The sequence below is a fragment of the Camellia sinensis genome, chromosome 8 (assembly GCF_055761805.1).
Source record: "Camellia sinensis isolate YWXY chromosome 8, ASM5576180v1, whole genome shotgun sequence".
Lineage (NCBI taxonomy): Eukaryota > Viridiplantae > Streptophyta > Magnoliopsida > Ericales > Theaceae > Camellia > Camellia sinensis.
The window spans coordinates 40,919,438-40,935,176 of NC_138968.1; the positions used below are offsets into that span (position 1 = coordinate 40,919,438).

A 15,739-nucleotide genomic window follows, 5' to 3' on the forward strand; every position below is an offset into this window, starting at 1 on the left:
GGACAATAATTTAATTCTTATCTAGTCGCACTATATTGAAAAAATTCTTAAGAAATTTAATTAATATACTTGTACAACAATGTCTACACCTTTTGATTCAAATATGAAATAGTATCATAATATTGGAAGAGCTGTTGATCAACTAGAATACTCAAGAGTGATAGGTAGCTTGATGTATGCCATGACTTGCACTAGACCTGATATTGCATTTGCAGTGGGAAAACGTAGTAGATATACTAGTAATCCCAGTAGTGTGCATTGGCATGTTGTTCACCGAGTACTTAGGTACTTGAGGAAAACAATAGACTATCAAATAGTCTATAATGGCTATCCAGTAGTGCTGGAAAGATTCACAAATGCCAATTGGATAACTGATCGTGAAGATCACTTGTCCACAAGTGGTTGGATTTTTACACTTGGAGGAGGAGTTATCTCTTGGGGTGCGTTTATAGCATTGACTTCTTGTAGCAAAGAGGCAGAGTGGCTAAGGAATCTCTTGTTAGAGATTAAGTTATGGCCAAAACATATTCCACCAATATCTTTGTATTGTGATAGTGAAGCAACTCTATCATGGGCTTATAGCCATGTCTATAATGGAAAGTCCAGGCATATAAGACTAAGACATAGTTGTGTTAGGCAATTAATCACAGAAGATGCAATTACCATTGGTTATGTAAAGTCAAGTGAAAACTTGGCTGATTCCTTAGCAAAGGGACTTACAAGAGATTTGGTGTGGAAAACATCAAAGGAGATGGGTCTTAAGCCCACTTAACTTAAGCTTCGTTTGGTAATGACTTTTTAGTTGGCTTTTTGGCTTTTTTGACTTTTTTAGTCTGGGACTTTTTTGTTTGTTTGGCTTTCTTGTTTGGCTTTTTTGCATTGGAAATGATGTTGACAAAAGTTAAATGACAAAATTGCCCTCAAATGGCCAAATCCAATAACACCTCCAAATATATACAGATTTTGCATTAGGAATTACACAATTTTTTTTCCATTTCCCCCTTTTTTTTTTATACATTTTTTGTAAATTGCTTCATAGAAATTGGTTTTGGTAGTTTGTTGATTTTGAATAGAAAATTATTCAAACAAATCAAACACTCCTGTGAACCAAAATTATACGGAATTAACGGAAAAGTTTTGCAAAATTTGGAAAACATTTCTAGTATGCCATTTCCACCAAGTCACTGTTGCAAAAAAAAAAAAAAAAAAAAAAAAAAAAAAAAAAAAAAAAAAAAAACTAAAATTTGTCAAATACATTAATAAAATAAAATTTTCAAGTCCACAATAAAGGTTGTATGAACAATATTTTCCTCAATGAATACATAATAAGAACCATTTGTTGGTTACCTCTCCGATAATAACCAATTGCTTGAGCATACCATAATAGGAATGTGCAAACCTAATTACATAACGTACATATGCACAATGCCATAAATGCTAAACGTGGTGTTACAATTCCCTACACATATAAACAAGAAGAAAAATGAACTTGGGTTACCGAATTTCCCCTATATATTTCCCAACATGCCGTGATTGCGCATGTCTTACAAGAAAGCGCACGCTTTCCATATGTGGGTCATCATCCCCAATTATTAGTCCATCCTCCCCATGTGTTGATAGAGGAATGGCATTGATTATGGTTGCTGCGTTGGCCTCTATTACTATGGGTTGAACAGTGGTTGGATTATTCGTATTTCTCCGTATGTAGTAACGCAATGCCATCGACACACCAACTGAATGCACCTGTGCAGTCGCAAAATCATAATGAGACATATTTTCGATAAAACCCCCATTGATTTTTCCACGCCCCAAAGGTTCATTCAACGACACTGCGCAACGATGAGTGTACCTTGTTAAATAATTATCTTGGGTTCGTTGCGTTCCTTGCACCTCGTCGAAAATCTACTAGGTGGTAACGGTAGCCCTTGTACGGGGTGAGGTACGAATCAACAAGATAATATTTTCTTGTTGGATGTAAACAAATAACGGTATAAGCTTTGTGTGCATATTTCTACATACTAATTTTTTTTTAAAAATTGTCTGTACCTTTCTCCGGATGTGGCGGCACATTTTCATTGTTGATTATTTCAACGAAAATTCTACTGTCATGCATACTCCTTCCCATCTAACTGATACAAAGGTAAAATACATGTCGAAATCAACCACCTCTATGATGTTTTGGATGTGACAATATTTGTGTCCAAAATAGGTCGCTGCATCAGGCCTCGTTACTTTCGCAACAACATGCGTGCCATCGATTGCGCTGATGCAATCCTAATTTCCAAATTAAACAGCAAGACAAATTTCAATATATGCCAAAACTTTGACGTAAAGAAACAATATGTTTTACAAATATGAACGTTGTACCTTGAATGGTAGGCATGTCATTTTTGACCGCAAGTGAGGATGTTGAACATTTTGATTTGTTGTTGGCCTACAATGCACAACCGTGAACTTCATCATCACCTCCAAAACATTATGTACATGGCATGATACGGTTTCACCCGAATGTTGAAACCGTTCTTAGATGACTCTATTCTTAAACCCTCTCAAGATATGTATGAATATTGCAACGCTTTCTTCCATGGCTAATCCATGGCTACATTGGTTAACACATAAACCAAAATCTCTAACTAACGTGCACAACAAAGAAAATACTTCTTTTGGCATACATACATTTTCTTCAAAACGACCAATGTGTCCATCGTATAATTCACATATCCATGCATGTTCAGTCAATATTGATGTTCGACATGGAGTTTTTATCATGTATTTTTCGTAATATTCTTGTACATACTGACATGCTTGCATGTACGTCCAATTATTTTGTTGTTATATCTGAATAGCCATTTGATTTATTTGCTCGACGAAGTCATCATTGCTGCTACCTTTCCCGTTAGACATGGCCATGACTTCGGCGAGGCCTACAAGACATATGTCTAACGTTAAAATCATTACTGTCACTTTGAACTTGTTCAACCATTTAACTAACATTATATATATACATCAACAGCATGCCATGCATAACCAAGATATATGAAAAGCAATATGCCAAACCAAACATGCATAAATCATTCATTCCATCCATACAAAGAAATTAAAAACAAAAACAAAATAATAAAAAAAAACACAAACTGGTCATATTGTTCCACCAAACCATCTAACCAAGTACTGTAAACGAAACAAACCCAAATAAAAATTAAAAAAAACAAAAATAAAAACTTAAAGACGTCCTAAAAATCCAACACAGTAACAAGTTCCCATAAAAACATCAACACATAACACGGACAAGTTCCCAACAGTTCCTAGTAGCCGCCCAACCCCGTGGCCCATCCCAACAGCCATCCAATCCGTCGTGCACCAAAAAGGTTCGCAAATGGAGCTCCAACGTAGCTTTGTAGTTGCTTCTGTGTAAGCCACCCGACAATATGGTCATCATCGGTCTGGCACATCATAACTTCTCGGTAATCAGCGTTGTTCATAAGAGACGATGCAAAGTGGAACAACGGTGTACCCACTAAGACAGGAATGGATTTCAGCCTCTCCATGCACTCTGAAATGGTGTACAACAACTCATTACCAGCTAAGTGTTTGACAGTAAGTTGTTGGTTTTGACTCCAGACGACATTGGTCAGATTGATCACGTTGTCGGTTATAGCAGATGCTCCGTTGGTTGGCTTCCGTGACTTTCTTGAACATGCGGGAGTATTCCTTTTCCTTTTCGCCCCAGCGTCAACCCCAGGTTCAACACCTTCCATTGATGACTCATCATCTACGTCACTACCAACTGAAAGGATTGGATCTACGAATGGCTGCATACCAAGGCTTTGAACCAAATTAGAAGAGCCCTCATTATCTTTGACAGTCCTCTCCTCTGTGTCCAATGATGTTTGCCAATTGCAGCAGCCCCTGTGAAGACAACCTCCATCAACTCTCGGTGCTCCAAATTTTTATTCCTGAACTTTGGACAACTCTTGTTTATCTGTAACACAAGAAACACAAAACTATTAAAAATATGTTACAAAATAAAAATGAAAACAATATAGAAAGGTAAGAAAAGGGTGTAAATACTTTACCAGTTTTGCATCAAATCTAATTCCTTCATCCACATAGCCCAATCTCATTTCATGCATGCGTACTTGTTCTTCAATTGCTTTACATCATGTTTTCTACCAGTTTTTTTTTTTCAAACTTCTTCCCTAACAACTTGTACTTAGCGCTACTCAAAACCATGAATGGCCGGTTGCCCCCAGGAATCTCATCGATAATAAGCTCTAGGAAAAGTCTTATGGATTCAGAATCCCACATAGCTTTGTGAACATTTTGGCTGTCCTCAATAACGATTGCTCGGGTCCTTGCAACACCTTTATTTTTGGAAAGGGTACGTGGTGAAGTTCGTGTGGAAGCCATAACGACAATGCAACTGATAAATTAAAACATAAGTACCTTATACATGTATGCGTATTACTTACCCAAATAAATTTGCGTAATAAAATAGATTAGACATTGTGACATTTTATCAAAAAAATTAAGAGAAAGTAAAGAGAAATAGTTATCTAGATCCAAACCATAATTACATTACATGTCATTCACAAAGCTATTGCTATCAAGTCCACAACAAACATAAGTCATTACAATACTAGCTTTGTTAGGGTGCTACAAGACACTTGGAACATTTTTACATACGCAACAATAAGATTACAACGACAATGCACAACACGGAAACAATGATTTTCAAGATATCATACGCAACAAGCAGCGTTTGTTGAATGTGAATGATATCATCCCGCAAGTGCATGACAATGTCGTGTGTGGTGAAGTCATAGTCGCTGTTCGGTCGCCTAGGTTCGTCGCACCAACCAATCCAACTTAAACATGACTAACGAAATTTATGTACAAAGGTATTTGTTAACTGGTTTAAATGAAATGAAATTTGTCACCGAAAATAAAGGGTGTACTCACCACAGGATTCAGACATGTGCAGTAAGCACGTCCTAGATTTTTGTGAGATCTGGAAATCTTGACATGACATTGACCATAGCCATAGGAACACACACGACGTGGCCATATAGTAGATGTGCCAGTTGACATGAAAGAAGCCATTCTTTGTTTTGTACCATAGATGAATAGAAGAAGAAGACAAGGTGTAAGATAGTGTATAGTACAAGTTTATGAATATCTTCAAATGTATGTTATAGTTTTATTCTCGTTACTGGTGACAGGTGATGGCCACACAAAACAAGGAACATATGGCCACCTATTTCTTTCGAGCCTACAACAATGCACTTTTCCAGGTTGTTATCTGTCATTTGACGCTTCTTTAAATTGATACATACATTTTCATGATTCTTGCTAGCCATTGTGTTTCTGGATTAGGGCATTATTTTTGTATTTTATGCTTGGTGTTTGTCGTATATCATATGTGTGGTAATGAGATGGTTGTCTACTACAGGATTTGTTCTAAAAATGTTAGTAAAACTCTTGTTCAGAAACAAGGATGGAATATGTGGAGATCTTAGCATAAACCCTCTCCACTTAAAGTAAATTGTTGCTATAAAATGGAGCTTATTGGAGTGAAACTGCTGGTTGATGAGGGTGGGGAAAAGATTGATCCTGTATGCATTTAGTTGGCACAAGTAACAAATGCCATTTAGATAAGTGTGAAAAAGGAGACTAAAGTCAACAAAAGATAAACATGAAGAAGCATTCTATCCTCTCTCCAACATCATCTTATTCCATTCATTATGGATGTCCATGGTCTATGTGCTCTCATAATAAGGGTTAACCAATTCAAGTTGACATATTTGCATTGATTATGTTTTCCATCCAACCCATATATAGAAAACAAACAACATAAACCATCCACCACATTACAACTGGACTACATAATTGACTGATGACAAAAGTTCAAATGCTCTGTTGTGTTTTTGCAAACGTAGAGAAAAAAAATTCTAAAATTGGTTCATATTTTGCTTCTCTATTTTAAAAAATGCTTATCCAACCTCAATTTGGAAGCAACCATTTCATGGACAGTAAGTCCAGTGAGTAAAAATAAAAAATAAAAAAAAAGAAGAGGAAAATTGGTAACAGATTTAAAAGAAAAAATTATAAAAAAGAAAAAGAAAAAAGGTTCAAATGCTTTGTTGTTTTTCTGCTGGATTAGGCACATGGGACAAAAAATTTCTAAAATTGGTTCATATTTTGCGTCTCTATTTTAAAAAATGCTTATCCAACCTCAATCCGGAAGCAACCATTTTATGGATAGTAGGTCCAGTGAGTTAAAAAAAAAAAATTGGTAACAGATTTAAAAGATTTTTTTAAAAAAAAAAAATGTTTAAATGGTCTTTTGTGTTTCTGCTGCATTAGGCACAGTTTTGCAAAAATTTCTAAAATTGGTTCATATTTTGCTTCTCTATTTTACAAAATGCTTATCCAACCCTAATTTGGAAGCAACTATTGTATGGACAGTAGGTCTAGTGAGTTTAAAAAAAAAAAAAAAATGGTAACACATTTAAAAGAAAAAATTAAAAAAAAAGTTCAAATGCTCTGTTGAATTCATCAAGAAGCAAAACAAAAGTGAATACAAAAAATATGAAAGTATTTCGTCAATTTGGAAGCAACCATTTCCCGTGAGTTAAAAAAAAAATGGTAATAGATTAAAAAAAAGACAAAAAAAAAAAAAAAGTGTTTGTTGGTGTATGATGTTCTTTGTTGAGTTCATGGAGAAGAAAAGAAAAACGAAAGTGAATACAAAAAAAAAAAAAAGAAGCACGTTCCCATAATCACAGTTCACATAATCTGTATAGAGACATTCGGGTTTAAACCTCCATTGAGACCAATAAAAGCATTTTAGCACTGATCGAACAGAACAACGACGAATTTTGAACATACACACAAGAAACAAGTAAGATCTCGTGCAAGAAGAGGAAAACCCCAAAATAAATCGAGTTATGCGTACCAGAGATGCAAACACGGAACAATGTTATGAGTAAAGGATGGTCGAGGCATTGAGGAAGCGCTGTTGGCCTGGATCAATCGTCCGATGTTGTGCAGTCTTCTCCCACTCTCTTGTTCTTCTTCGTCGCCGTCTACTTGGTGTGTTTCTGCAAATGGAACCCTAGCAAATACATAGAGATGTGTATTGGTGTATATGGGGTAGTTTGGTAATTGTCCATCCTTCTCAAGTGCCTCATATCTCACATGTATGAATTTTTAGTAGTTTGTGATTTTCTAGCAAACTTTTGTCCGCATGAGCTTATTTAGCTTGAAAATGGTTGCCAAACCAGGGCTTAATCATTCTTGGTGGAAACTCGACTCAACGCTTAAAGAAACATTTTGAATTCAATGAGCCCAAGTACACCATATGTCGTCATTGCAAACACTTAGTTTTAATAAGCTTACAATTGAGTTGTTAGAGTATTATAAATTACATGGGTATTCTCAGTAAGCTTACCTATGTGAGTGTAGAAGGTGATGCCATTTCATATGAGTCCAAGGGCTTGACTCTAGACGCACACGAAACAGGATATAGACACAAGGCCAATTCACGTGTCAGTTTGTTTGAACACTTGGGGTAACTTATATTGTGTGTGAGACACGCCCGGTTAGTCATATAAGATCACTAGTTCAAAGACAAGGCTACTATGCTATCTTGACTAACTTTGAGGTATCTTCACTAAGTGAATGATTCAAATCGTAAGATATCTTCACTTATGCATAAGGATGCCAAGTGAACCAAGAATCATCATCTGGTATTTTAAAAATGGTGGGGGAATGTTGGCGAATTTTCAAAATGATTTTCAAAATTTATAGTTTAGGTTTTGGGTGTTTTCAAAACTTTCTTTGTTTTTCTTTGGAAAGCTTGAAATAAGCTTTGGGACTTTGTCTCACATTGAAAAGAGAGAAAAACATGGAACACTTAATAAAATGCTACATAGAATATTCTTTTGAATATGAAATTATGGGATGGAGGTTAGTGTGCATGTACTCACACCGCAAGGATGGTATGTACACGCGCGCGGCATAGGCAATGGGCTATGTGGTGTTTAATAGCGCACTTTGCACTTCGCAAGGTGACATGAGGGTGCTTTTCTATTTGCATCGGACAAGTTAGAGTGATGACATGGATCTAATGTGGCATGGGTGACATGAAATACAATCAGCCCCGCGTGGTAGTGGCGTTCGTTGGCGATCGGTTAACCAACCGATCGAACAGTTGCGTGTCCGATCTGAAGCGATTTGATCATAGCCGCTGATTGGAGATGCGTGCGATCGTACGGTTGAGATGGCACTGATCAGTCAAGGTATCTATTCGGTGTGAGATTGATTTACACCATAGATCGTTGATCCAACGACCAGATTTGATTAGATGCGAACAAAAGACATGACCATTCGATCAAGTGCATCAAGGTCTATAAATAAGCAGTGAATTTAGCCATTTCAATCATTTCAAAATCCTTAAAGCATTCCTACAACTCTCTCTCTCTCTCTCTCTCTCTCTCCCCTCTTTTGATTTAAAGTTTTCGATCAAGAGTTTCTTAAGCAAGTTTATGCTTTTCCTATTGGTAATTAAATTCTGCAAACTTAATTATCAATGTCTTGATTTTCTTAATTATATCAAGAGTATTTCGATCTACTGTCGTCAGTACAGACGCCGGTAGACTTGATCCTTAGATCAGGCTTCATTGTATACTGAAGGCGAATTTGTTGTAACCTCCTACATACCATTTGGTGGGTGCAAATATTGTCTTTAAGAAAGCGACTAACACAACTTGAAGCACCAATTTTATGTTCTACATATATAAGATCATTGCTAAGTTTTGAAGAACCGAAGACTACCAACTAAAGAATTCAAGACTAATAGTTCCAACAATTTTGTGACCAATTTGTTTATCATTTAGACAAATTTCCATCTCATCGACATCATCATAAGGTTACTAATAAAAAGCCAAGAAGATATTCCTAAAAATATTATCAACCACTTTCCCACCCTCCCCGACCCTCCCTAGAGAGAATAGAGATTGAGAGAGAGAAAAGGAGAGTGGAAGAGAGAGAGGCAGGTGAAAGAAGAGGGAGTAAGAGGAGGGAGTAGGGCAAGCTGTCGGAAATGGAGAAAGATGCCAGAGCTGGTAGTAGTGGGCAGAGAAAGATGGGCAAAAGAGAAGTGTTCAAAGAATTTTTTAAAAAATTTAAAATTAATCGGTAAGGATAAAAAGAAATGGAAGCTCTAAAGAGATTATGTAGGTGCTATTAGTAGCATCCTAAATCATGTTATCAGGCATCAGTATCATAGAGTGATCAAAGACTACAAGTTTTTACGCTAAAAAAACATTGAATCCCCCTGTTTAGCATGTCCACTCATTTATTTAATTTCCCTATACCAATCAATTACAAAATTGGATTTACAGAATTGCTCTCCTATCAACATTTAGAAAGGTAAAAAAATTACATGATTAAGGAAAATTAAAAATAAAAAAAAAATAAAAGAAAAAGAGAAGAATTTTGTCCCTCTATGCTGACATCTGCATGAATTTATTGATGCAGATGCCACCTCTACATCTGCTTACATCATTTCACCCTCTGATGAGGTAATTGTATTCTTGATAGAACCACTGAATTTCATACTTCTTCAACCTAGAAATTAACAAAACAGTATTTGTCAGCCGAGAAATACTATTTACACAAAATGCACATAAGCTCTCAAATGAGGATTTCTTTGCATGTAGCATTGCTGTTTGTTAGACCAGTTAAATTTTGATTGAAAGAGAAATCTTTCACGAAGCTAAAGGCTTCAATGCCCATCTAGAGTCTTTAAATCAAAATAGCATGCATAATAGCCCAAATGAGAATATATTTCGGCCCCTTGATTGATCATTTATGAGTTCCACCATTGGTCTTACAGCTAGGGCTGCAAAATGAGTCAAGCCGAACTCGGGCACTAGCTGAGCTTTGCAGTGCTTGAGCATGGCTCGCTTGTTTATCGAGCTCAGAAATCAAGCTCAACCACGGCTTAAAAATTAATCCAGCTCATTAATCATACTCAAGCTTGGCTTGAAACTAGGTAATGAGGAAAAAGTTCACCTTGATAATCAAGCTCAGTTGGCTTGTTAAATATTATTCTATATTTACAATATGAATTTATAACACATCATATATCATTTAATATACAAATAATATATTTATCCTGTTATTTAAATAAATAATAATCGAGCCAAACAAGACGAGCTTATTTTAGCTTCTGCTTGCCTCGTTTATTAAACGAGCCTAAAAATCTCGAACGTAACAAACCGAGCCGAGTTAAGCCCTTATCGAGTTGAGCTCACAAGCAGTTCGGTTCATTTGCGATCCTACTTGTAACCTAAATGTTATTATAACTTCGGGTTCCATTTGAGTTCAGGGGTTGTAACCCTCTAACTGAAAACTTTGGGGGGTAAATTTGATGTTTGTAATGAGTTTGGTGATTAGTACACAAATGGACTTCACAGAATATTATTATAACCTGAGGAAGGCTCATCAATTCAAGAACAGCTTTCTTTGGGGTCAATTCTTCATCAATGATCCGAGCAACCGCCGTTAAAACTGGCATTTTGACATTATATTTTTGTGCCAAAGCAATCACAGCTCCAGCCGTCGATACACCTTCAGCCACCTACATAATATAGCCATTTAGTGAATACAAAAATTGGAAGGGATTTAACCAGTGAGTAAAGACGATTTTGTCAAGGACCTGATTCATGGAACTTAGTATATCATCGAGGCTTTCCCCTGATCCAAGACGAACTCCAACCTTTCGGTTTCTTGAAAGATTCACAAAGCAGGTAAGCATAATGTCTCCAGTTCCTGATAAACCAGTTATTGTTGCTGACTTCCCACCCATCTTCATTGAAAAGAGAAAAGCAAAGCATGATTGTATCAAGGACAACAAGACGAAAAACTACTAAGCCAAAATAACTAAATCAGATTGACAAACCAATTTTGGTCCCTACAAAGAAAATAATGCCAGCATCCAGAATTAGCTGTTCAAGATAGGTAATAAAATGAAAACTTTTTAAGCATAAACCTTGCCGAACAGTAGCAAGAAAGAATAAGCTGTTATGCCATTCATATCATATCATATCATATCATTGGTACCTAAAAATAAAGTCTTTTTAACTTCTCCCACATAATGTAGAAAGGAAAACTGCGTGGCCGTAGACATATCTTCCACACCTACTAATTCAGGAAGTAAATCCAATAGTTCCAATATTTCCAAAAGGTAAAAGGTATGCCAACTAAAGAATGTCAAATAAAAAATCTGGTTGAATGTCCAAATTAATCATACTTTTCCACTAAAAATCATGTTCAAGGGTAAGATACCTTTGTCGCTAACCACCGTATTTCAGAACAACCTTGGGCAACAAGAGCTGCCATAGAATTATTACCAAGACTCATCCCATCCACAATCCCAGCCGCTATTGCAAGTACATTCTTTAGTGCACCTGCAATTTCAACCCCTGTGACATCCCTGTAGTATCAAACGTTACAAGTTAAGCATCTCAAAATATAAATGCTGATTTTCATCTCTTTATGACATTTCCTGCTGGAAACATACACAAAGCGTGGGAAGGAGGGGAAAGGAAAGAAGATCATGTATGTTCAATGTTACCGTCAAATTGATTTAGAGGATTTAGAGGAAATCTTATACCTTGATGTGTTGATTCTAAGATTTCTAGAAGCTAGAAGCTGCTGGGCTGCATTTGCCAGTTTTTTGTCTTTTGATGCCACCACCATTGCTATAAAACACAAAACAAGCAAAATAATTGTAATTTTAGTCACTTCAACCATGAACAAAAACAAATATACTTTCAACAAAGGTACCCGTTGGCAATTTGTTCATCAATTCCAATGCAAATGACGGCCCTGATAGTACAATATATGGCTGGCGAGGATTCTTCAGTGATTGAGGGATTATTTGAGACATTGTCCTCAAAGTATTAAGCTCTAACCCCTTACTGAGGGAGATGAATGGCAAGGTTGGATCAACATAATCTGCAATTCCCTCCAGAAAAGATGAGCTGAACTGCAATAAGATAGATTGCATCAGGCAGTTGCCCCTGTTTCATTATTAATGTTATAATAGGGATACAGGTTACATTTCCCATAATAGGAACCATATCATATGTTATAATGTAATAAAAAGGCATTAGGTTTGAGATCATTCCATGCCCAGTTCAAAACCGATTTGCAAAATTAACACTTCTACTGAAACTATAGGCAACCCAAGTGCTAATTAAGAGACCTGCACAGGTACAGCATGGAGGCAAAAGTCCGCATTGAGCAAAGCAACTTTGGCATCAGTTGTTGCAACGACATTTTCCGGTAGCTCGTGTCCTGGGAAATACTTACTGAGAATAAAGCATTATTCAATTATAATGGAATGCAATTATTGAAAAAAACAGAAGGAAGAGGGAAAAGTCACAATGAAACATAAAGCAAAAGGAAATAAATAAATTTGAAAAAGATTGTTATAGGATTTTCCCCAAGATAGATTGATTGTTAATGGCATGGGACAAATTAAAAATTATGATGTTTAATTTCACATTGATACAAAAAATTGTACTGTCAAAACAAGCGATGCAGTTGAGATGAAACTCACAAATTGCAGTGCCTCTCGTTAATGGATTGACATATTTGCGGATCACGTACAAGCATGTTAACTTCCAGTTGAGCCTTTCTGTCTGCAACATGGGCAGCCATTGCTGTTCCAAAAGACCCACCCCCAAGAACGACCACCTGACAACCAAAAGTAGAAAAACGTATATTACAGTATAACTGCAATGGCATATTATTTATGGAAATGATGATTTAATTTCATGGTTTCTTTATTTTACAGGATAACCAAAATAAACAAATAGGTAAACCAACTTAAAATGTCCAACTTTACTTGATAACCGAAACTTTTGCTATAAACATAAGAATAAAACTGACTTGACCAAAAATTTACAAAGTGGATTAGGCTATGACAATATGAAACAGAATTGCATTACATTATTCTTTCAGGCTCCCTTTGGATTTATGGATTTGAAATGAATGTATTTGACATCAATAATTTGAGAAGTATAGCCCTTAAGTTAATGTAATATTTTAGATTTAGATATTAAGAATGTATTTGCAAGTTTTATAAAGTTATTTGAAATCTTTCCATAAAAGATTCCACTTGTACAAGGATCTCAACAAAATACAAGAGACATTCCTATATCCTCTACTTTAGAGTTATCATCTACCTTCAATAACTAATCTTCTTATAATTTTATAAGATTCAACTTCAATTCCCTTCATTTGAAATTCATACATCCAAATGCAGTCAGTTCCTTAGTTCTTATGAAGCTTCTTCGGGGAAACTTTTCAATAAAGGCAAAAATGCCCTATATAATCCAAAATGAGTCTAATAAATTACAAGATCTTACAATCTAAGAAGCATGGACACACCAAATGGGTGTTGTGTTCATGTCCAACCAGTGTCAGATACCGACAGGCCGCAGACATGAGTGTCCATGTGTCGGGAGCACGGCACATGGTTAAGGGAACTCCATCTGCATCCTTGAAAACTGCTCAACTACATAGTTTTCTTTTGGTCAACCATGAATTACAGGGGCGTAGCTATCTTGATGGCAGTGGTGTCAGTTGACACCACTGAACTTCAAAATTTTGTTAAAGAGTATATGTAAATTCCATATAAAAGTTTTGAGTATTAACAAATTGAACCCAATAGATCTAGAAACCAAATACTAAGTTTTGAAAGTTTACAAATTGACCCCAGTGGAGTTAAAAACAAAAATCAAACCTTATGCTGCATTTTTAATCTTCTATAAATAAATTCATAATTTGTTCATGTTAGAAACTTATTCCATAGCATTTTTTTTTTAACCACTCAAGTTGAGTTCATATAATCTAGCAACTACGCCATTTAAGGCCAATTAGTGTCATAACGCAATCTATTTTTTTTTTTTTTTTTGTCTTTGTACCCTTTATTTGTTGATTTGTTTGCCTATTTATTTGAGATTTGTCCCACATCACTTCTCTAAACTACCCAAGTTTGATTCATCTACATCTTCTCTAAATTACCCAAGTTCGAATTATATAATTTAAAGGCTACTCTACTAATCAATTGATTTTATGTTGGATGTCCCAAATAATTCTAACAGTTAGTTATGTTGCGTTTATCCTCGAATAATTCTAACAATTTGTTCTTCCTTGAGTCTTGACGATATAGTTCTCTAACGACCATTGTAGTGTTTATTCTTATAAAATATTTTTTTTCTTTTTTTTGAAATATTAAGATTTTTTTAATTTAGTAATTTGAATTATTTTTTTCACTGTAATAGAAAATATATATGTGATTTACAAGTGTCATGTGAATGCTAATATTATTAATAGGTTTTGTAGAACTAAAAATACAAAATAATAACATTAATGATGACTTGTTAAATGACACCGCTGATTGAAATTCCTAACTACGCCACTGATGAATTAAATTGAACAATATCTTGTTTGTCATATTATCATACCAAAAAGGCAAGAAACAATTAACAAATGCTGAAATTGGAAATCGAATAATGTCACATATTAAAAGAGCCATTGCTGTACCTTTCCAGAGAGTTTTTTCCCCCCAATTATAGGTCTAAATTCTCAGAATCAAAAGTGCACCAACCCAAGCAAGTCCACGAAAACTCAAATTCCCCCAATAAGCAAACAGAATTTCATAAAGAACTAAAACCAAACAATTGATACAGAACCCGATACAAAAATCAAGAACATACATATACATATACATATACATGCATGTGAGTATATATATATATATATCTATATATGAATGAGAAAAGTAGGGCAACCTTGTTAGTACGCTCAAGGACGTCGGTCTTGGCCTTGGACCTCCAAGAACGAGACCATCGGACCAGCTTCTCCCAGGCTAGTCGGACCACTTTGCGGCGGTCTTTGGTGGTTCGGTCCCGTGCAATGACTAGACTGAGGTCAGGGTCCGGCGAGTCGACATTTCTAGCAGAACAGGAACAGGCGGCGGCGGCGGCTGTGGTGGTGGTGAGAGAGCGAAGAAGCGGGAGGAAATTAGGGTTTTGAGGGAATTTTTGAAGTAATTTGAGATTGTGAGAATTGTTGGAAGAGAAGAGAGGGTTTGAAAACGGTGGCTCTAACATGGCGGCCATGTTAGAGAGAGCGAGAGAGAGAGAGAGCAGTGCCACTGCTGGTTGGTTGGTTGGTTTCGTTGTGAGCTTTTCATCCGCTCCTTCTGATTTCATTTCTAACGACGTCGTTTTATGTATCCTAACTTCTTCTATTGAATAAATTACATTTGAGCAAATTACACTACTGGTGCTTATACTTACCCTTATATTATTTTGGGGAATTTTGGTGTCCTCAATTTTAATTAGTTTGATTTTAATCTTAAATTTTTTACTTTGAAATTGGTTCAATTGATTTTTATTGGTAGCATTTTTATGACGAATATAGACATAAGTGATATGCATTATACTTTTAAGGTAAAATTATAAACTTAATCAATTCAATGGTTTAACCTTAAATAATTCAATGACTATTTTCTATTAAAAAACCTAATGATTATATCAATTAGATTAAATTGATACAAAATTTGAAATTAAGGCCTCGTTTGAGAACAGACTAATTTAGTAACTTTTTGGTTATTTGGTTAAAATATGAGCTAAAAAAAATTAGTATGTTTGGG

The 15,739-nt window shown here is 35.6% G+C and overlaps 1 protein-coding gene across 2 annotated transcripts; it reads right to left on the reverse strand.

The window, feature by feature from the left end:
• Window positions 1-9,311: 9,311 nt before the first annotated feature.
• GLY1 (NAD-dependent glycerol-3-phosphate dehydrogenase family protein) lies at window positions 9,312-15,312 on the reverse strand. Of its 2 annotated transcripts, XM_028227426.2 has the most exons (9): window positions 14,874-15,312; window positions 12,635-12,771; window positions 12,278-12,383; window positions 11,857-12,058; window positions 11,684-11,771; window positions 11,356-11,503; window positions 10,727-10,876; window positions 10,499-10,648; window positions 9,312-9,633 (listed from the first exon to the last, which is right to left on the reverse strand). In XM_028227426.2, exons 1-9 carry the CDS (start codon window positions 15,294-15,296, stop codon window positions 9,619-9,621), a joined length of 1,419 nt encoding a protein of 472 aa, XP_028083227.2. In that variant the 5' UTR covers window positions 15,297-15,312; the 3' UTR covers window positions 9,312-9,618. The 2 variants fall into 2 exon arrangements, with proteins under 2 accessions (XP_028083227.2, XP_028083226.2); XM_028227425.2 differs by lacking the exon at window positions 9,312-9,633 and having other exon boundaries at window positions 10,065-10,648; window positions 14,874-15,267.
• Window positions 15,313-15,739: the final 427 nt, after the last annotated feature.

Bases quoted from the DNA above. Each gene is read 5' to 3' on its own strand.
- GLY1 (XM_028227425.2), bottom strand. From the start codon at position 15,203: ATGGCCGCCATGTTAGAGCCACCGTTTTCAAACCCTCTCTTCTCTTCC. The intron at 12,772-14,873 runs GTTGCCCTACTT...TTTGGTTGTCAG, and splicing joins TCCTTGAGCGTACTAACAAG to GTGGTCGTTCTTGGGGGTGG. The intron at 12,059-12,277 runs GTCTCTTAATTA...ATCTTATTGCAG, and splicing joins TCCATGCTGTACCTGTGCAG to TTCAGCTCATCTTTTCTGGA.